The following is a 22,280-nucleotide window of genomic DNA, read 5'->3' as shown; positions in this document are numbered from 1 at the left end:
AATATTCCAAATTACAAATGCTCGATGGAAACTATGGATGTGTAGGAATGAATGGGATTAAACTGCAAATGGAGATTTAACGGTATCACATTCAAGCATGAATATAAAACCATCTTGTTTTGTCATAAACATACATCCAGGCAAACTCGGTAGCGCCTTGGTATATCAATTGCTAATTTCCCCCTCACCCCATTTCACCCAAGATCACTTGGGTGTAACTTAGCGTTGTCTGACAAAACATCCATCCTTCCACCCACAAACCGATCCATCCCAACTGCTTATCCTCACAAAACAACAACAAAAACCGGTGAAGAGAAGTCACAGAAAATCCAAATTAAACGCAAAGAACAACCCGTGACATGCTGACTTAGTGTCACGTGATTGTAGTTCAAACTCTGAAACATCTTTATATCACTTTCGACTCATAAGTAGGACTGGACAGTGTCACAATCTGATCAATAATCTACTTTATTGGTCAGGATAATTTTTAAACAAATTCTTTGTGGAAAGAAAAAAATCTAAATTTAAATCATTTCTGAGGTAGTTGATGGAGGTTAAGAAAACAAAATGAAGGTAAACCTGAATGCTGTCATTGACCCCCCCCCCCCCCCCTCCCAGCAAAATCAGTGATTAGATTTTACCAGGGGAAAAACATTTAAATATAAGGGCATATCGGCTGGTTCTACTCTGTATACATATTTTTTTCCCCGTATAAAAACTGTAATATATGAAAAGAGGAGGTGCCCAACGTAACCCCCCACTAACACTCTATCAAATCTGACCAGGTTCTCCCCCCTGCGTCCATTTAAAGAGGCAAACGCTGGCAGGTAGCTGTGACATTCAAATAGCTCGACATTGCTTACGTGCTTGAAATACAAGCAGCTATCGGAGAGCAAAAGTAGAATAACCTCGTTACACGGCTGGAATGTTCGCTGGGATACTTTGGCAGGTAAATCATGGACAAGGTCTTCTTGGCCACGAAAAAAAAAAAAGAAAGAAAGAAAGAAAAAGAAAAAAATGGCGCTTGCTTGAGGGAACTAAGGCAGAAAAATACGGTTGCCAGACATCCCGGAGGGTTTGGAGGTGATTTAGAACAAGGGAAGAAAGCACCGAAAGCTGGAAACCATTTGCAGTGAAGTTGAAATTAGAATAGCATGTGCGGTGTCTACTTCGAAACAGCCTGTCGCTTGGGGGATTTAGTGAAATGTAAAAGTGGGATCGATGTGAAATATACTTTTTTTTTTTTTTTTTTGCTGCTGGACACCTCAAATCAAAAGATACGTTTGAGAAAGAAAAAAACACTCAGTGTTTCAACATTTGTGGTCCCCCCCCCACACCCCCCCCCCCCCTCCTGTCTCTCCCTTCTTCCAGCTGTAAGTGAGCGAGCGACTACATGGACTACTAGACCGAACATGAAGAGCCTTAAAGCCAAGTTCAGGAAAACTGATGTAAGTACTAAAACATATGCTCGTGACTAAGTAATAAGCGCGCGCACATGCCCGCATGTGGCAGAGGGCCGTGTTACATCTTGGGAAGCTGTGGCTGGATTTGTAGCCACCTCTCTTGGCTGCACCAATGACTGATATTTTTGCAAACGACAACAAAATAGAGCAAACGGTTTGAAATCATAACAGGCGTATAATCCATTTGAGCCCCCCTGCCCCCCCCCCCCTACCCTTGCGCGCTTTTGTAAACAGAAAACACATGAGAAAAGCTCCGTTTGCCAATGGCATGCTCTGACAGATTTAATTGCGGGTGCCACGAGAAGGCTAGCACCTCCAGAAAAAAAAAAAAAAAATGAGGTCACAGTCGGGAGACGAGGTCGAGAAGCCGTGATTGATGGCGTTGGAGCGGCGCGAAACAAACCGTACTTTTCTCACAGTGACTCATTTAAGAGGACCACATTGTGGGAGTGCCGGGCTTAATTCCAGCAAAGCGCCGTAGTTGTGCAGATCTCGACGAGCGCAGTTTACCCTGCGGATGATTAATCCATCTTTTGGGAAAGAACGGTTGTATCGCTGCCTCGCCGGCCAACATATTGAACACTCACAGGAAGTGAGGCGTCTCCGCCGAGTCTGACTCATCCGCTGTCAACCGTAGTTCTGTCGGCGACGGGAAAAGTCTGGAAGTTCCCGGGTTAACTTGGATTTGAAGAGGAAGTTGATGAAGTCTCAGATTGGTGAATAGGGACCACCATGTTTGTTTCAGATTTTTTTTTTTTTTTTGGCCAACATGCGACGTGTCAGATTTTTTTAATACAATTCAGATTTTTTTTCAAATCCGACCCATGTGTCCTTAGTATGCGAGTATAAATCGGATATGTATCCACTGCGTCTTGCAGATTAGAAGAAATATGTTTTGCGCAACCATTGAGGCTTCTGCTGTAAGACAAAAAAAAAAAAGGTCAGGGAAAGCCAACTAGAACAAGTCAATGTCATTTGGGGTTACTCAGAGGCTCATTCAATGGCATCAATCGGCATTTCTGGAAATAGAATCCATAATTTTGACGGATGCTCGTTTGCAAACCCAAATATGAATCCCTGTGATTTTTGGCTGGGCATGCAGCCAGATGAAAGTAAATGATTGCTAATTCACTCTGCTATGTGGGAGAGAACAACCGCGTCCATTGTTTGGAAAAATGTCGTGCTCGGCGTAGAGCTGCAAGATCAACAGTAGGGCTGCGTGTCCATCTCACCTTCTCGTATCGGTCGCACAACCTGGGAGGGATCCTTTGAGAGCGTGTCGGCCATCGTCATCGTTGCATCAGCCTGTTGAGCGGTGAAAAAAAAGAAAAAAAAGAGTGAGCAATGTGAATGTTGCTTAGAAACACGAGCAAAGAAATCCATTTGCACTTTTGTGTTTGCAACACATCACTCCCACATTCTATTGAGCGCTTTGTTTGTCAATGACAACTTTGGCCCGACTGTCGGCATGCTTTGCGCGACTGTTTGATTCGAACAAACGAAGGTCATTTAGTCTAAAAGTATGTCACAATAATTTTGAATTTAAATTTGGATTTCTCTCCAAACCTTGGAATTTATGGCAAGAAATATGAATAGAAAAAGTGCGTTGCCAAGAAATTGTTGGGCTACTTTATAATCAACAAGAAGTCTGATTCTATGCTGACAAATTGGTGACCCAGCACAATCTTGCATCAACTTCCACAAAGATAATACAAATCATCTTTTCTCTTGGATAAACCGTTTCCACGACATTTATGATGATGTCAGATTATTTAGTCCCATTGATTTAATTGTCTGAGTGCTGCTTCGTTAATCTAATCTGCGACCGGGCCTTCAGAATCAATTGTGCTGATCGATGAAACTGAAACTATGTTCTCCGCGGGACTTTTTCTTTAACCAATCGGATTTCAAAATCATCACGCGGTCGGCGGCATCGATTGGTGGTTCGAAGCAAGCCGAGTTGGACCGAGCAAAACAATACTGTAGTGAACAGATTTCATAACCAGCATCAACGGTGTGGATGATGCAACAGATGTGGAAAAACGCAAATGTCCATTATGGTCATTAAAAAAAATATTGATGTTATTGGGGTGTCCTTGTTTCAGACATCCCATCAAGGTACAACAACAGAAAAAAAACTAGTCGAGTAATTTGTATAACTGATGCATTTTAAGTGGATCGCCGAATGATGGCACACATGGATCGAGCAAGCACCGAATATGTCATCATATCAAATTAGGTCATATTGATTGATTATTACCTTCTCTTCATTCCTTTTCGTAATAGCTGCTGGGCGTACACACTCATTTTAATATATGCGGCCTTTTGTTGTGTTGTGTCTGTATGACAATAGTGGCTCGCACAGGCCCTCGTCTATTGTCACGATTTGCTCTCCCAGCTGCCATGCTAGGTAGGATTACCCCCCCCCTCAAATCACTTGAACATCCATGTATATTACATTGTATCAACGGTACACTGTATGTGCGCGCGCACACAATCTAATTGATGTACGGATTACATCAGTCACTACACACATCTTTTCCATGGCATCAATTAATCTGAGGTCGGGGGGGGGGGACGACATGACGCTGAACACCTCTCAAATTTTTTTTTTACTGCAATTCCACCATGTACGGCATCTAATTTTAGCTGTGTAAATATTGCAGGAATGGAGAGCTCCTTATCAGGCGTGATGGAATGTCTGCTGTGTTAAATAAAGCGGCGCTGCCCATGCAGGCACTCGGTCACATGCTGATCATCTGAAAACATTTCTACAGAATGCTTTGTGCACCGCGGGGAGAAGAGCGTTGAATTACAACACCATTAAGGCAGTTGGGTACATGATGGGGGGTGGGGGGGGGGGGGGGAATACAGACCACATAAATTCAATTATTTGAAAAGCAAAACGTTTTCGAGCTGAACATGATGGCGGCCAAATGATGATTTCTTATACAGCCGAAGCGTCGCTCTGGTGGGGGGAATGTTTTATTTGGCCCCCGTCTGACTCGATGTGGCCAGTCTGAGTTTATTCTGGCTGGGTGCAGCTAAAGGGTATTAATGCTGAGAGTGACAGTAAAGCCTTAGGGAGAGACCCTTGCTAATCCGGGGGAGGAAGGGCGAGTGTCTGTGTTGACAAATTGGAGCCAGTGACACAGAACAAAAAAAAAAAACAAGAAACCCCCCCTCCACAAAGATGTCTTCATTCAAACATACGAGCCTGATAAACTCTGTGTCCGCAATAAAGGCAATGCAATAAAAGTAGTATCCAGGTACACCGGCTGAAAAATGGATGCCTCTTGGCCTTAGATCTTTTTTTTTTTTTTTTTTTAACGCCGACACATTCCTTTACGTTTAAGCCACCAAAATATATCCGCTTAAAGCCTACGGTGGTCAAAATGTATCCCACCTTTGCCGTGAGAAGAGGTGCTAGCCGGCAGCTAGCTAGCTAGCTAACAGACTTGGCAGGAGGAGAGACGGTGGGCACACGTCTGCGGTGTCGTCTCCTTGCTTGGGAATGTAAATAATGACATGAGCTCTTCAGTTAAATATGGCAACCAGAGGGGATACATTTTCGGGGGGGGGGGGGTGCTCGGTATAATGAGCTTGCTAACTGGGAAGTGTATTAGCCTAAAAGCACGTTTTTCATACAAGTCTAATTATACGTTTGGATTAGCGATAGACTATGATTTCTTACGACTATGGGTGACCGCCTTAATTGTTGTTTATTCATTTTTTGGGGTACCGCAGGTGTTTTATTTTTGTGGATATTTGTCATGAGCATCTTGATGAAATCTGACTCGCAATAACGGGGTGGAGCCGATCTGTCCACTTCACATGATGGTCGCAGAGTCGCTGGCTTTGTTGATCGAAAACGTCGACCTTCTTAGGTTAACGTCTGCCAAATTTATCTGTCAAGCCGATTCGCAGCCATCGGATAATCGAGCTGAAAATCATCTCGATGGGTTTTCTTTATTCTTTGTGTACTTGGACCAAAGGAACAGCCTGGCTCCCCGCTTTCATTTTGGTTCAAACATGTTGTTTAGTTTGGCCGAACTGGAACAATCTATCAGGCTCGGATGTGGACGAAGTAAGGGTTCGTTTCAGGCCACCTGAAAAAATGAACGATTTCCTTTCATGAGAGACTTTTGGCTGGGGTCCGTTTTGATTTGTGGCTTGTAATGTTTTTGCTTCCCAGTTACCATACTGTGTGTTTAGTTGTACCCGATGATTTAAGTACTCAAAATGACAGATTTGCAGCTACGACATATCAAGTGGCCAAACGAAGCCTGTTTCTCGTTTATAGCGGACGGCTTGGACTCCGTGTGCTGATTAATGTAAATGAAGCGTCAAAATAGCTTCGGGGGTCACAGTTGGTTTCATCATCAAGCCTTGTTTTATTTCTAAGTTCAGCCATGTTTTCTTCAAAGGGCAGGAATGGCTATTAGTAGCCTAAGGAAGTGTTGCCCGACCATTATTTTTAAATCGGGGTTGTCTTGACATGCAGCCACAATGCCGGACATGTGCCGGACATCTTTCTTGTTTTGAATAGCAACTTCCCTTTTGCTGAAATTGAAATGCTTTGTGTTCGAGTCACACATACAAAGTTGTGGCGGTAACGTGGGAGATTGTTTGAATTTGTGATAGATTTGTAATGGTTGAACACAATCGCCTTGATGATTTTGTTCCTGGAACTGCACGAGTTGTTTATCAGCAGACTTGGATTGCTTAAAAATCGGGAATGCTTTGGTACAGATGACTTCATCTTTTTCCAAAGGGCCCATGTTACGGGAACGTGTCTTTTTACGGTACAGGTTCACATGCTGTTCATTTTTTTTTTATGATCTTAACTTGGAATCCACATCATTTGATCATTATGAACCTCTGAATTCGGATTGCAGAGTACGGGTGTTTTTTTTCCCCCCCCTTTTCTTACATTAAGCTCTTTTTACCCAATGAAGTTGCCCTCAACTCTTTTGTCTGTGCCCTGACACGAATTTTTTAAAAAAAGGATGCATTGTTTGAAGACATGTGAGAACATCTGCTTTGTTGCAGATAAGGCGTTTGCAGACATTGTAAATGTGTCAGTTTCAGGCTTTCCTTGGCCGTTTTCTTTTCCTTGGATTCACTCGTCCGGTCCTCTCCTTCCTGTCTTTTCCAAACAAAGCATGTTCCTGTAAAACGAGGAGGTTATTCCCTTTCGGACTGAGTGTCGTCTTTCTTCAGAGACTTCAAAGAAGTCTGCGGGTGGTGCTCGGCTTCTGTGAATCCAATTCCTGATTCAGGGCAATTGTTTTCGAACGGATTCATTTGGCGGTTCAATGACGTTTTGTAGTTGGTTTAGCAAACCAAACGACGATTGAAGATCTGCGTGAAGGCGTTCCAAGCATAAAATTGTAGAAATCTATTTGGCGTTCGGAAATAAATCCAAAGTCCCTAACTCGTCCAACTTCAACACCTTTTATCCTTACTTCAACAAAATCAGCTTTGCCTAGATTTCGAAGGGAAATGTCCGCGTCTTTGGAAAGTAAACGATTTCCCTTCTAGCTTCATCTGCTCGTGGAGCTATTAAAAAAAAAAAAAACATATGCACCGTAGGAAGTACTGTTTCCAGATCTGTGTTTGTTTTTCCTTGATGGAGTAGAGAAAGTTCAAAGAAACAGAGTAGTCACTCTTGGCGGACATGTTTGCGGAACCCCCCCCCCCCCCCCCCCAAAAAAAAACAGTCAGTAAACAAACATCCACGGGTGTTTTACCAATTGTACGTTGTCTTTGGAATTTCACATTAAGTTGGAAAAAAAACAGGCAGAGGGGGAAGGATACTACTATTAACATTTTTTTTGTTGCATTCTCCCCCCCCCAATTTGCCTTGTTCCCGAACTTCATCTCAATTCTCGTCCCGACCGCCAGCCTCTGGCCTGGACAAACAGGAAACTCTTAGCGTTATCAGCAAACTCTCTGCGTGTCTTAATGAGTGTCAGGCTAAAAACAGTGAGGGGGGGGGGGGGAAGGGACCCGTGTCCACACCCTTTTGCAAGTCAACTGGCAGGGAACGAGTTGGAGACGGGGCTCGAGGTGGGCTGTGCGACTCAAGTTGGAAAGGAAGCGAGGACTATTCCGTTTCCTAGCGCGCACAGAGGAACAATGACGTTTCCCGGCTTACAGTATCGTTGCAGGATAAGTGACCCATGACGCCACCGCCGGGTTGTAATTACAAGACTGCCGTCCCCGAATTGGAACAAGTCACACGACTTGCACGCGCGTTGTTATTTTTGGAGTCATTTTTCGACAAAACCGGTGCAAAATTGTGCCGTTTAAAACTTTAGTACATCCGTTGAAAATTGCAACCTTCCTGAGATAATATGACCCAAATTATGAGTAATGAGTGACATAAGTACAAGAGGTGGGGGGGGGGGGCTGCAGTGGCTTTTCATGCATCCGCCTACGCCGAACTCGCACATTTTGTCCACATTTGGCCAATTTGTTCACTTTTTGTTCAGGGGCTGAGTCACGCTCTCAAGCAAGCGCGTGAGTATTTCATCGCCCCCCCCACCATGACGCCGCACGAGCCCGAAAGTAGAGCGGCGCATTCCGCTCCACTTCAACCTGTCCGTGACAATGTCGTCGAATGCTATCAGTGTCGCACACTGCTTTAGGGTGGGGGGGCAGCCCTTCACTTTTGTTTCCCCCTCTTCACTACCAAGCGGCTACGGCGCACAATTTAAACTTCCTCTCTTGAAGCGAAGATGAGCTTTTGACACCATCTTTCTCCAAAGCGCAAGAATCGCAATTATTTTTGGGTCTGAGAAGCAGACAAAAGTAAACAAAGTTGCCGTGGAACAGGCTTTGTCTGTCTTCAAAGGTAATAAGTGCCGCAGTGCAAATGTTTCTAATTTTTTTTTTTAATGAGGAAGTACGTAGTTGAGCCTGTTCGCACATGCAGAGGTTCACATAAGTTGAAAGCTTTTCATGAAATTTACCGACAGTTGCGGTAACATTCACGCCGATGGACAATTTAGTGAACGCGACCCGGAACGGATCGCGTTTGACTTTTTGAGGTTGCCGCGTCATGTCATGCCGTATAACCCGGTTGAACACCTGCTGGCCATATATCTCCTCAACATGACCCTTGCCTCTGACTTTATATAGCGTCTGTTATTCTCACTCTGTCATTCAAATTGCTCATCTCGCGTTTCCTTGGAAATAGTCTCTCACTTTGTCAGCGATTCCAAGTCTTACCAACTACTGCAGATCAACGATCAACTTTGCCGCATGGATCATGTCCGAGTCCCCATTTTTTTCTTCCCCCAATTCATTACGCTGGCTCAACTCTATGTTCTATCGTGCAGCAGAGCTTAGTTGTCATTCAATCCGTTTCAATGACAGCCGAGCGCTTTGCTGCCAATTTTCCACCCGCTGTGTAAAAACGTATCTTACCGATTACGTTTTGCCACGAGGGCTATTTTCGCCATCGATTTCTATATTGGCATACGGTGCTGGCAATGCGCAGGCCTCAATTTGTGCAGCGCAATTTATGGAGTCAAAGGGTTTCGCAATGCTACCTTGGCGGAGGTCAGTAGGCTATCAGGTCAGCTACAATCCTGCACCGTCTTGTCTGATGTGCAGTTGAGTCGCATGCGTGCGTGGAGTTGATCGAACAGGATTTGGACCGCGCGGAATTTAACGGTATGCCCGCTCAAGTTTGCTGGGTTTCTGCAACTTTCTCTCTCAGTGTGATTTCAAGTTATTAGTCATGGGATACTTGATTTTGCAGCCTGCCAACAAAAGAAAATGCGTGCTGGTGTGTTTATGTGCATAGAACGCATGTGTTCTGTGGGCTTGGGCTAAGCCAAAGAAACATTCTCTTCCTGGGGGGGGGGGAAACATGACTCACATTAAGTATTGGCGCAAAGATGACATGACTGGAATCCACTAAATTTATTTAACAAAAATCCCCACAGAAGATATTGGAACTTAAATTTGCTTTTTTGTAACCACAGAGAGGCAACATTTTAACATTCTTAACTGTCTGGCATAAATAGCTCAACTTCGGTTGTCGTCAACGGACCACGCATTTGAAATTCATATGAAAAAATGTGCACGGTCAATGATTTATGATTTGACCATCGGCGAACTGACTTTCACGTTATGCCCCCCGCAGGTCAACGAGTGGAACAAAAATGACGAGCGCTTGCTCGCTGCAGTGGAGCACAGCGAGGCGGAGAAGGTGGCGTCGCTCGTCGCCAAGAAAGGCGCCAGTCCTATCAAGCTGGACAGCGAGGGAAAATCTGCGTAAGGAAATTGATCGGAAAGTACTCGATGGTCGGATTTACACAGGAGGACCAAGTGTCCATTCCGACTCCCGATCCGATACCTCGGCAATCCATTTAGAAAAAAAAAATGTTCTGTTATATAACGCGTCGTGAGTTTTTTTTTATTCACATTCGACCTGTGTCTCTTCCCCTTGAAACGCAACACCCGCCGACCTGCATGTTTTTAGCAGCCAGTAAAATCACAAAGCAGCGAGAAGCTGCCGACACCTGAGCGTGCTGGCGAAACAAATGCACCGCACACTTAGTTCACGTCATTGACCTTTTCTCACTCTCTCTCACACACACACACACACAACACACACACACGGTCGCAGATACTCGCAACCTTTGTTCGTCATAAAGAATGTGGCAGTTTGGTCTTTGCAAGACAACAGCACAAAGGGCGAGTCCGCGGCAGCTCCATGGTGATAAAAAGCTAATCGAAAGGCATGCGGGCATAGCTGTGGTGTGTGTGTGTGTGTTTGTGTGTGTGTGTGTGTGTGTGTTGTCTACATTCAAGGTAATCTGCATGTGTGTAATTTGCTCATTGGGCTGGAAACGGTTTCAGTTGCCTCCTGAAGTCGCACACAAACAGACGTCCGCCATTCCCACCAAGACCCCCCCCCCCCACCCCCCACCGCCCCAAACAAAGGTGTTGGCTGCGTTCGCTTTCATCACGACTATCGATTATTCACGAGGTTGCAATTTGCTGCGTTTATAGAGACCTCCACCAAGTGTGCTTGTTGTTTACAGTAGTTTTTTTTTTAATTACAATTTGAGAATTAAGAATTAAGATATCCTTTATTTGTCCCGCAATGGGGAAATTACAATCAGAATTCTGAAATGAAAAACGCTGGGTAGGGAGAGGGAAAATTGGGGGGTATTTTTTTATTTATTTTTTACACATTAAGACATTCCAGCACAGGACAGAGAGAACGACTTTTAAACAGAGTCGTGTGCGTCTATTCCTGACGTCTGACATCATTCTCCATCAATGAGTAAGTGGCCTGTGAGCTAACAACCCGCCAAGCGTGAAATGCTGCGCTAAGTGGACAAACAGCGCAACTTGGTGGAAGTCGGTGCTCTCCTACGTGCGTCGCATTTATGTTTTTCAGCCGTCAACTTTTTTTTTCTCTCTCTTTTCTTTTGCATCCAGTCTTCACGTCGCAGCGTCACGCGGTCACATCGACTGCCTAGCCGTCCTCCTCTCACACGGCGCTGACCCGACAGTGGCCGATGCCGCAGGTCGGTATCGTACACGCAGCATTATGTCACGCCGTTAGCTAGACTTGCTAGCCAGTTGACGAACGGAATGAGACCAAATGAAATTCGACTTCATGTGTGTATAAACTAACACATGTTGTGACTAGCGGCCCGGTAGTCCAGTGGTTAGCACGTCGGCTTCACAGTGCAGAGGTACCGGGTTCGATTCCAGCTCCGGCCTCCCTGTGTGGAGTTTGCATGTTCTCCCCCGGGCCTACGTGGGTTTTCTCCGGGTGCTCCGGTTTCCTCCCACATTCCGACAAATTCCTTGTGTGTTCTACATACTTGGCCAATAAAGATGATTCTGATTCTGATTCTGATATGCATGGCAGGCTGATTGAACACTCTAAATTGTCCCTAGGTGTGAGTGCGAGTGCGAATGTTCGTTTCTGTGTGCCCTGCGATTGGCTGGCAACCGATTCAGGGTGTCCCCCGCCTACTGCCCGAAGACGGCTGGGATAGGCTCCGGCACCCCCCGCGACCCTAATGAGGATCAAGCGGCTCGGAAGATGAATGAATGAAATGAATGTTGTGACTATGATAGAATGGTACTAATTAAAATTTTAACTCACCTTTGTAACGGATTAATCTTTGGTTTTTGATTAATCGCTAGGTTTAAATCCGTTACACCTGGCAGCCAAGAACAATCACGCCGAGTGTTGCAAAAGGCTTATTCAGGTAAGGTGCAATATTCGAAGAATATTTTGTTCAAGTTACTCAGAGGACGAACTGACTCCCTGGCTTTTGAGTAAATGAGCCCCCCCCCCCCCTCACAAAACGTCAAGTTATAGATAACCCGTTTCCCCTTGCAGAGCAAATGCCCCGTTGATTCAGTTGACAGCTCAGGAAGGAGCGCTTTGCATCACGCTGGTAAGAGTTCCAAATAAGTGTAAAGTTCATTTGACTGATTTATTGCGGATGAATTTTTGGACCACGTAATTGGAAAATATCTTTTTTTTTTTTTAATCAGCCCTCATCTCACCTATAGCAGGAATCATTTAGCATTCTTAGAATCAAGTGACGAAATGGAATTTAACTCCAATTTGTTGAACACAAAGTTTGCACCCTAAGTCTGAAAATGATGAATGTGTCATCATCATATTGCTCATCTTGGATTATTGAAGGAAAGAATCCTCTTTTAATTGCTTTGGTCTGTCAGAAGTGGGTGTAGTCTACTTCTGCAATCTCCGAGGAATGCTTCTTTTGTAAAAAAAAAAATAAATAAAAATGTTTTGTCCCTCTCATTTGATCCACAGCTCTTGGTGGAAAGATTCAGACTGTCCAAATTCTGTGTGAACTGAAAAGTGCCGTCAACCTAAAAGACGCCGTACGTACATTCTCATCTTGTCCACCTACTCCATGTCAGAATACGGTTGTCATACTTTTTGAGTAACGTTTGCGCATGCCGACGCGTCTGTGCTAGAGGGGGGGTCAGCGTACTGTGGGAACCGCACTCTCAAGCCGCAGACATGTGGTCTCCATTGCAGTGGAGCTCCATACCTGCGGTTTGATCCGAGTGGTATTGAGCGAGTGCGCGCGTTAAGTCATTGACATTTCCAGCGGCCCCCGTCATCTGCGTACGTATCCCCGTACAAACGCTCAAGCGAGTCATTGAAAGCAAAAACGGGGCCCACGCGCTACGTCTTACATATGTCGGAAACAGATGGATCCCGTTGGCAATGAATGGAAACCCAAATTCCTGACCGAGATCATACAACTTGGTAGTCGCTTCTTGAAATGACCCCAGTAACCGTGGCGAACGCAGGCCTGCTGCTGCTGCTCCGAGCGTGCTACGACACGGTTTACGACAGCGGTGTAATACAAAACACCACGTGGCTGTTGCTCGGAGACTCTTTTTACCCTCTGCAGCTGCACACGACTGTCAGCGTTAAAGCTTAATTGTAACCCGCTGTGGATGAAAGCTTCGTGACATAGTGTGATCCGGGGACACATGACCTCACTCCCCCTTTTTAATACACGACATAGAAAGCACCAACAATGCTAGCAAAGTTGAACAGGTGGCTTCTGTCGGGAAAAATGCATTGTCTCCACATAGCATGACATTCTGGAGAGGTATGTCAAGCTGCATGAAAGAAATCGTGACATTTACATGACCGTGAAACATCGCGGGGTCAGAGTCAGAGGTTTGTGGTGCATTTAGCACATCCAATGTTAAGGTTAAAGGGCTGCCATACCTGGGGTGGGGGTGGGAATGGACCTCTAAATTGTTCTACTCAATTTTGGCTTTTGGAAGTAATGTGTTTAAAAAAAAAAAAAACACCCTCTTTGCTCATTCTCACTTAGGCATTTATGTTTGTGTGCCATGACGCATTCTCTCCCCCTTTTCACATAATTCCGAGACTTCTCTCACCACACAGTCAACTGAACATACCATTCATGTCTAACGGTAATGTCTAATGTCCAAGTTCACTCCACATGAGTTAACGGTAGCTCGGGCTCGCGTTTGAATCCGGGTGGTGGTTGTTTCCCCGTTGTGTATTTAATGTTGGCACTGCTGCCGTTCCCCCCCCCCCAAAGGATGGGCACAGCCCTTTGCTCCTGGCAGCCAAACACGGCCACGCTGAAGTGTGCATCACTTTGCTGGACTGCGGCGCTGAAATCAGCACTTTTGACAACAGTGGCAGGTAGGGAGCACGACAGCAGCCAAGTTGCACCAAAAAGCGGAGTCTTGGGCAAAATACAAAATTGGGAGGTCAACCCCACTCACTGTTTCGCTGTACTGTGAACACTTACTTTCAAATGCACGTTGCAGGACGGCGTTGATGCTCGCCACAGAGTCCAATGCGGTGGCTGTCGTCGAAGTTCTGGTCCACAGAGGGGCAATCCTATCCGCGGTGGATTTTCATGGCCGCGATGTCCTGCACTATGCCAAAATGTCCGCCAATTGTGAGGTTAAAGCTGCGCTCACCGCTGCTCTGACCAGGCAGCTCCCTGGTGAGACACAAACACACGTGCGGGGATAAATAAAAACATGCAAAGTTGGAGTACACACTTGAACCACTTGAATTTTGCACTTCGATACAGTTGAATGCCTCTTCACAGTGTCAATGCAGTCAACACTGCCATCTGGCGGACAGTCTATGTAATACTTCTTTTGGATGTGTCAATGAGTTGATGTGTTTTTTGTTTGTTTTTCTTTTTCACTCACGTTACAGATGTCAAGTCTCCCATAAGTCCTGCGGTAAGGAACTGTGCATTTCAACGTTTTTACACAAATCAAATATGAACTCTGAAAAGAAAAAAAAAAGCCCGTTTGCTATAATTCGAGGAAACTCAATTCTCATCACTCGGTCATTGAAACTAACCACCACTGATTCCATTTCTCCCTTCGCTTTTTGCTGACCCCTATAGCATGATCAAGTAGCTAAGCTAAATGATGAACGGATCACAACTCCCAAAAAACGAAAAGCACCTCCACCTCCTATTAGCTCACTGCAGGTAAAACGCATGTCTCTCTTTGTCTGCTTGTATCAATGTCCTGCACTCTTGTATTAATACACATTTTGGAAAACGTAGTATTCGGTAGTAAGTCTGGCCTGTTTTCTGTGAAAACACCGGAAGCAAGCATCAAATAATATTAGCAGATAAAATCTTTATTCAAACAAGCTTTTGGGATTTGTTGCGCATACACATCAAAAGAAGTCTTTCGGAGATAAAATCACTTTCAACTTTGTCCGCCTGCAGAGGTCTGGAGCGTCTTCGCCTTCAGTTTCTGGAACCCCTTCATCCAACAAAAGTGACACTCCAAAACGATTCAATTACAAGGTAATAACCAAAAGTACGGGAAATTAGAAGATGATACACTCGTTGGCCAACGCGCAAGGAGATCCCACCTTGACTCCCATCTCATCCTCTCTCAATCGCCACTCCCACTCCACTCCCCCCCCCCCCCCTGCTCCCTCCCCCTTGTTCTCGGATGGAAGGATGATGAAGCCCGAGAGGACGATGAGAAGCTGCGCAACAACCAGAGCACCATGTTGCTGGAGACAATGGACGACTCGACGAACGGCGATGAAATGGATCCCAAGGTAATTAAAACACATTCGTTTTTTCAATTACACAATTCGACCAACGCAGGGGGGGGGTGGTGACAGGTTGCATTTGACTCGAAAAGTAGAGCGCGAGTCATAACAGTGACAGAATCTACAGTAGTAAGAGTTACCTCAAGGCATTTATCTTTCTCCTTCCGTTCACTCAAATGTTTTTGCGTCGCAATCGTTGCGCTTTGTGTCGATGCGTTTGCCACGTTTAAAACTTCAAACGTACAGCGGATATGGAAAGTTGAGCGCCGCGGGACATCTGTTTCGAGCTCAACTTGTTCAACCTTCAGCATTCTTGTGGAGGTCGAACCAAATGCTGACATGTCGGGGCCTGTTTTGGTGTTGGCTGACTTGGCGAGTGGTCCTGAGCTCAGGGCTTCTCAAGTGTCTCCTCCAGCTTGTAATGTATACGGTATGTTGTTTGCGTCGACAGGTCAACCCCGGTGTTACGCCATCGGCCGCTCTCGTTTCAGCCCTTCAAGCAAAGATTACCGCTCTTACTCTGGAAAACCAGCAACTGGCCAATAATTTTAAGGTAAGAAGCCCCGAGAACAATAAAGGACTCATGCCGCTTTTTCTTCACTATACAGTACCAACAACTCAGCTTTACATTCCTTGGTTTTGGTCGGTTGATATTACGATGAACGCGCTGCCTACCATTTTATTTTTTCTGTGCTATTCACTTCAACTACCTTAATGCAAAGCAACCAAAAAATAAAATAAAAAAACAACCCATGCACATTTTTTTGGGGTACTCTCTCTGTAATGCTCCTAAGGCCTCGGTACCGGTAATAGGAAAGTGGAGTTTGCATGTTCTCCCCGGACCTGCGTGGGTTTTCTCCGGGTGCTCCGGTGTCCTCCCACATTCCAAAATATGCATGGCAGGCTGATTGAACGCTCTAAAATTGTCCCTAGGTGTGAGTGTGAGTGCGAATGGTTGTTCGTTTCTGTGTGCCCTGCGATTGGCTGGCAACCGATTCAGGGTGTCCCCCGCCTACTGCCCGAAGACAGCTGGGATAGGCTCCAGCACCCCCCGCGACCCTAGTGAGGATCAAGCGGTACGGAAGATGAATGAATAATGTTGTTAGATGAGTTTGAAAAGATACTACAGGGATTTGGGATGAGAGTTTTTGATATGTATACAGACACACCGTCAATGACTCATGTTTTTTTTTCTCTCTCTCTACTCGTCACAGGAATCGGTCCTTGTTCCCCACAAATAGGGAAGCTCTACTGAATATCACACTCAATAACAGCTTTAAGCACACACACTGATTTTTATTTTTTTTGTCATTGTGTGGGGTCGCTCACATTTAAAAAAATGAGTTAAAACATCCGACAAAGCACCCCGCTTTCGTTAGCAGCAATGTTAGCTACAGTGATGCTACTCTAATGAATCCGCTGGACGCCTTAGCGACCACCGTTTAAGTCATATGGACCTCTGACTTATCAAGCGTTTGAAATTGTTTCGCCATTGAAAAAATAATCAGCAAGTAGCATGTTTTGCCACGCAGGTCCAAGAACGAATCACGCACTGGGAAAGAGGCGTTGAAGATGCGCAGCAAAAGCGTGTTTGTGTCCGGTGTTGTTTATGTTCAGCCTCCAATTCATGTTTGCAGAAACATCCATCTCTCCAAGCAAACGAGGACCTGAAAGAAACCAGCCGTCCCGACAGCATGACCTCTAACTCCTCCTTCCATTCCACACGGGATGACTTGGAGCTAGCCGCAGCTGTAGCTTCCACCGCCCACGCGTCGCGGGAGGACGGAATCGAGGAGGAAGTGATAAGGGGCGGCCAAGAGGAGACCCGACTGCTAAGACAGGCGCTCGAGAACGTCCAGATGAAGCTGCTGGAAACTAGAAAAGAGAACCGCTCGCTTCAGGCTCTGATAAACCCGGAGAGGAGCAGAGAAACGGGCGAGGAGGGAAGTGTAAGAGGGAAAGCCAAAGAAGAAGAGTTGATCGAGAGTCTGGCGGAGCTGCAGGCAAAGCTCACAGACACCCAAGAGAGATACCACCAAGCCGTGGAGGAGGTGGAGGAGTTGAGATCGCAGATGGGAAGCGACCTGGCCAATCAGCGGCGAGCGTCCGCGCTCGAACAGGAAGTAAAGCAGCTGAAGGCGCAGATCGCCCAGACGGGCTGCGAGCACGAGAATGCGACTCAAAGATTGAGATATCTGGAGGAGGCGCTGCGGAGGACCGAGGAAGAGAGCCGGAGCGCTCAGGAGAAAGAAACGAGGATGGCAAAAATGGAGGGGATGTATAAGGAGGCACAGGAGGAGATTAGGATGCTCCAGGTATGTCGATTTTTTAATTTTTGTTGAAAATTAAATCATTCACTCCCAAAGACGTTTTTAAACGTCATTTCAGACTGAATGAGTTAATTGGCTGAGATACTTTGTAAGTAGCTCGTCTTTTAAGCCAATATATGAATGCCGTTCATCAGGAGGCTCTCAAGGGCACAGTTCCCGTGGAGGCCGCAGCTAAAGATTTCGAGGAAATGAAGTCCGAGCTCAACGAGGTCATTTGCGGACTGCAGCGTCGCCTCCTGGAGTTGTCGCACTCCTACAGCGAAACACGGGCTCAGCTCGGCGCCACGCGGAGGCAGCTGGCCGAGACCGGCCGGCCGCCGTCCCCGCCCTCGGAGGAGTTGCAGCTGGAGATGCAGAACAGGCTGGAGGAGATGCAAACGTTGCTCGCCGACACGGAGAAGAAGTACTCTGAGGCTCTGGAGGAGATCTCGCAGCTGAGGCAGGAGGCGGAGGTTCAGGCGCAAAGCTCCGTGGACCTCGCTGACCACGCCCAAGTGATGTCGTCGTTGGGAAACGCCATCAAGCAGTTGGAAAGTCAGTGTGAAGAACTGAAAGAGCAGCTCCGCCTCAAGACCTTGCAACTGGACGCTCTTCAGAACAGGTGAGCAAGGGAACAATTGACGCCACCATGTGTCCTGTTTTGATTTTTTTTTTTTCAATCAATGCCTATTTTATCTCATTCAATCCCAGCCATTTTCACTGGAGCAACCCACAGAATATTTGGTTGTAATGCTATATAAACACAGAGCCTACCAAAATAAAGTTTGGACTCTCTTCTTTCAGCAGAAAAAAAAATATTTTGTTTCTATCTTTTTCCATTCTGCAGCAATCGGTATTACAAAATGGCTAAGTTTCATGAAAATTCATGAGCATGGGCAAAAAAAAAAAATGGAGAAAAAGAGCTTTTTGTAAAAACATGCATTTCAAGCACGTGAGGCACCACTGCCACCTACTGGTCGCTTTTTTACACGATTTACAATGCAAACGGCTTATTCTCATTCACAGATTGCATCAGACCCTCCTCTCTATGACGCAAAAAAAAAAAAAAAAGACAGACGTACAAGTACGTCCTTGGTAGGCAGGGCCTAATTTTAAAAAGACGTACAGTACATCTTGTGTAATGAAAGAGATGAAGTGTTTTTAAACTCACTACACGTATACCATAAACTACAATCACAAAACACATTTTCCCCCCAAACTCATCTTGCAACATTCATTCATTCATTCATTCATCTTCCAAGCCGCTTGATCCTCACTAGGGTCGCGGGGGGTGCTGGAGCCTATCCCAGCTGTCTTCGGGCAGTAGGCGGGGGACACCCTGAATCGGTTGCCAGCCAATCGCAGGGCACACAGAAACGAACAACCATTCGCACTCACACTCACACCCAGGGACAATTTAGAGCGTTCAATCAGCCTGCCACGCATGTTTTTGGAATGTGGGAGGAAACCGGAGCACCCGGAGAAAACCCACGCAGGCCCGGGGAGAACATGCAAACTCCACACAGGGAGGCCGGAGCTGGAATCGAACCCGGTACCTCTGCACCGTGAAGCCGACGTGCTAACCACTGGACTACCGGGCCGCCCCATCTTGCAATATCACCCTTAAAAATAAATAGTTGAAGGATTGCTTCGATTGCAGGCATGTGCACATGCACTTGCAGCAAAAGCACTCGGTCACTTCCACTAACAGCACAGGCTAAACTCAATCCCTCCCCCAGCATACAAAAATGTTAGTCTCAGTTGAGATGCATCACATGAACGTCCTTCCTCGACACCAATCGCTACTTTCCTATTCGCCATCTCTGTGTAACCACGTTGGTTGTTCCCCTGCAGGCTGGCGACGGAAAAAGAAACCGTATCAGCGGATTCAATCTCCGGCGAGGAGCACGGCAAAATGCGCGAGCAGCTGGAGGGCGAGGTGAACCACCTGACGCAGCTCCTCCAGGAGGCCCTGCGGAAGCAAGACGAGATGGCTTTGGAGGCGGCTGACGCCTGGCAGAAGGTGAGCGGGGGAAGCCTCAAACTCCCCAACAGCCCCCCCAAGGTGGACCACACATTGCAGGCTCATCACTAACGGCCGTTTTATTCCAACCAAAAGGCGCGGGACAATCGAGCAGAGCGGGAGGCCATCCAAGAGGTTCTGACGTCAAGGGAGAAAGAGAACCAGAGCCTGACTTCCAAACTGGCCGAGTCCCAGGATGCCGTGTGTCAGCTCAAGCAGCTGGTGGAGAATCACGTGGCCTCCGAGAGGGAGAAGAACAAGCGGGTGGGTCGCTTTTGACCCCGTCGGACGAGGCTTGCCCAGGAGTCTAATGCATCTCATTGGTCCCTCCCAGATCAATGACCTATCGCGGGAAGTGGCCAAGCTAAAGGACGCCTTGAACAGCCTATCACAGCTCTCGTACAGCTCAGGATCGCCCTCTAAGAGACAGCAGCAGAACCAGCAGCTGGAGACCATGCAGCAACAAGTCAAACAATTGCAGTACCAACTCGCCGTAAGATTTCGTCTGCCTTTTTCTTTCTTTCATATGAAATTACGCGTTTGTATTCCCCTCACACGCTGCTTCTGTTCCACATCTCAGGAGTCCAAGAAGCAGCACAATGAGATCGTGTCAGTCTACAGGATGCATCTTCTTTATGCTGTACAGGTACGAGGGTTTTCCCAAATGTTTGTTGGTCCACGGAATAACGAGTCGGGCTAATCATTTCGACTTTGAATGATCAGATCTTTACTGACTTTCATCGCAACGGAATGGAAAAATGATCCAAATTTGGCCCCGATTGCGTATGAATGTTTATCTGTTGCGTTGCACTTCAGGGTCAGATGGATGAGGATGTGCAGAAAGCCTTGAAGCAAATCTTGATGATGTGCAAGGTGCCAAGTCAAACCAAGGAAGCCTGCTGAGACGCACCGAGCACGCTCCAAAGCCAACAAACCCAAAACAAACACACTGAAGTCAACCGCTGCTGCCGCCGCCAACGTCCCCCTCGAGGCCGCAACACGGCGCGCCTCTGAACTCACATGGGTCTACTTTGCAGGAGTCACAACGACAAGTTCACGGCAAACCGCCCGAAACCCAACATTCATTAATATCAATCAACAAGCCAACTTCCTGTGTGTACACAAACACGCGAGCTGTCACATTGCTACGTGAAAGCAGCGACTATGATCCACTTCTGTTACATGGCGTGTCCAAAAAAAAAAAAAAAAAAAAAAGCCTTATTGGTGCTGCCATTTATAGCGTCTATTTTTTACAATTTACAACCATGTTATTTTTTACCTTAGCTGTCCAAATGTGTAATACTTTCCTTGGTACAATCTAAATTATTTTTATTGTCATGACGGCGAAGCATGAGATTGTGGCCATGTTTGCATGATAATGTTTGTAACTATTTTACTCTACTAAAAATGTTTTTTTTTTTTTTGTCCAAGTTACTGTACTCTAATAAGGAGGCTCTTGTTTGAATGAGAGTTGTTTTTTTTTTTTTCGTCCTCCAAATGTAACAATGCACTATTTGGCCTACTGACATGTCTTTTTATTCACGCCCTCTATTGAATTGTAAACGTTTGAATATTTTAGTGTCACAAAATGATGGGAGATAAGCCGCAAGGGTCTCGAGTCTGCACTTATTGATAAGACAATTCACGATGGCTCCGACGTGTTTTTTGCATCCCGGTCCAAATGAGCTGTTTGAATGCCATATTCGAGTACCGTAATTGGATGTCCCATTTGCAGCACTTTTTATGTCGTGTATCTCCTAAAACGTTTACTACTCCGCCATTTTTTTTTGCCTTAGTACTGTGCCAATAGCCATACGATTTCATTAGGTGACTTTTGCTGGAGTGTTTGACTGTTTAAAAAAAAATAATAATAAAAGAAACATCTGCGTGATTTCATGATCATTTTTCTCTTGTCTTGCTCAGGAAGAATGTTCAAAACACTGCTGACAAACATATCTTGGGGCCCCGCCGAGAGGACTCTTGCATGTTTTTGTAAAACATAATAACATCTGGGCCTCTGAAATATTTTGTATATCTAATGGAAAGAAAGCGCATTAAATTCAAGGTTGCTTGTTGTGTCTTCAGAACTACAGTTTTGTGGGGATGTTCAGCTCATTTTTTGTGCCCTCAGCAATAAACCAACCACTAAAACATCACAGTTGTGTTAATTTTTCACAGTTCACATGGTGATCACCGTAAATGCATAAAAACAGAAGATTAATATGATGGATCATCATCACCTTCGGGCGGGCGGACACCTTGTATGTTCAAATTTGGTTGAATTTCAGATTTTTCACAGGTCTATACTGTTGGGTCTCCCCCAACATGAGACTGATCTACAATTTGTAGTGAACAATCTACCTCGCTCTCTTAGACGATGCAATATCAGTGGCTTAGCAAAAGTGACGGTTTCATGAGACGTGAGCATCCTACACGACGAATATAGGTGGAGAGAACGTTTCTCCGGGCATTTGGGTGACCTGATTTAGTCTCATCAATTAAAAGGAAGCTGAAATAAATGGTCGAGGGGGTCCCGAAATGCCAGTTTTTAAGTTCGGAAGCAACAAATGGATGTTTTGATGTCTCAGGAGAATGTTCATGCAAAAAACACAGCCTTTCTATGCATCAGATACAGTACATTTGACAATAAAGTTTAATCCAATCCAATCATTGGCCACTAGATGGCAGCATTTACCAAACGCTTAATATTTGTCTGGCAGCCCGGTATGGGTCGTAGGGAGCTGTTGTGCCTCGCAGGTTGAGATTTCCTATCTCGGCTGGATGCTCTTCTGTGAAATTTTGCATTTTGGGCCGTGATCGTGTGACTTTTCTACGGGCACTCTGGCTTCCTCCTACATTCCAAAAACACG

The 22,280-nt window shown here is 45.8% G+C and overlaps 1 protein-coding gene across 2 annotated transcripts; it reads left to right on the top strand.

Annotated features, from left to right (window-relative positions):
- Window positions 1-772: 772 nt before the first annotated feature.
- On the top strand, window positions 773-21,566 carry rai14 (retinoic acid induced 14). Of its 2 annotated transcripts, XM_052051470.1 has the most exons (21): window positions 774-949; window positions 1,372-1,448; window positions 9,622-9,752; window positions 10,929-11,017; window positions 11,649-11,713; window positions 11,848-11,905; window positions 12,292-12,362; window positions 13,574-13,680; window positions 13,809-13,990; window positions 14,212-14,237; window positions 14,408-14,494; window positions 14,741-14,821; window positions 14,980-15,084; window positions 15,530-15,631; window positions 16,716-17,393; window positions 17,543-18,009; window positions 19,242-19,410; window positions 19,507-19,674; window positions 19,745-19,903; window positions 19,991-20,056; window positions 20,227-21,566. In XM_052051470.1, exons 2-21 carry the CDS (start codon window positions 1,413-1,415, stop codon window positions 20,311-20,313), a joined length of 2,934 nt encoding a protein of 977 aa, XP_051907430.1. In that variant the 5' UTR covers window positions 774-949; window positions 1,372-1,412; the 3' UTR covers window positions 20,314-21,566. The 2 variants fall into 2 exon arrangements, with proteins under 2 accessions (XP_051907431.1, XP_051907430.1); XM_052051471.1 differs by lacking the exon at window positions 14,408-14,494 and having other exon boundaries at window positions 773-949.
- Window positions 21,567-22,280: the final 714 nt, after the last annotated feature.

Source organism: Hippocampus zosterae, chromosome 18, assembly GCF_025434085.1.
Source record: "Hippocampus zosterae strain Florida chromosome 18, ASM2543408v3, whole genome shotgun sequence".
Classification (NCBI taxonomy): Eukaryota; Metazoa; Chordata; class Actinopteri; order Syngnathiformes; family Syngnathidae; genus Hippocampus; species Hippocampus zosterae.
Note: the sequence above shows the minus strand (reverse complement) of the source record. Positions and strands in the feature narration are given on the sequence as shown.

Excerpts from the sequence above, each read along its gene's own strand:
- rai14 (XM_052051470.1), top strand. The coding sequence starts at position 1,413 with ATGAAGAGCCTTAAAGCCAAGTTCAGGAAAACTGAT. Across the intron at positions 1,449-9,621 it reads CCAAGTTCAGGAAAACTGAT|GTCAACGAGTGGAACAAAAA; the intron begins GTAAGTACTAAA and ends TGCCCCCCGCAG. Across the intron at positions 15,085-15,529 it reads GCGATGAAATGGATCCCAAG|GTCAACCCCGGTGTTACGCC; the intron begins GTAATTAAAACA and ends TTGCGTCGACAG.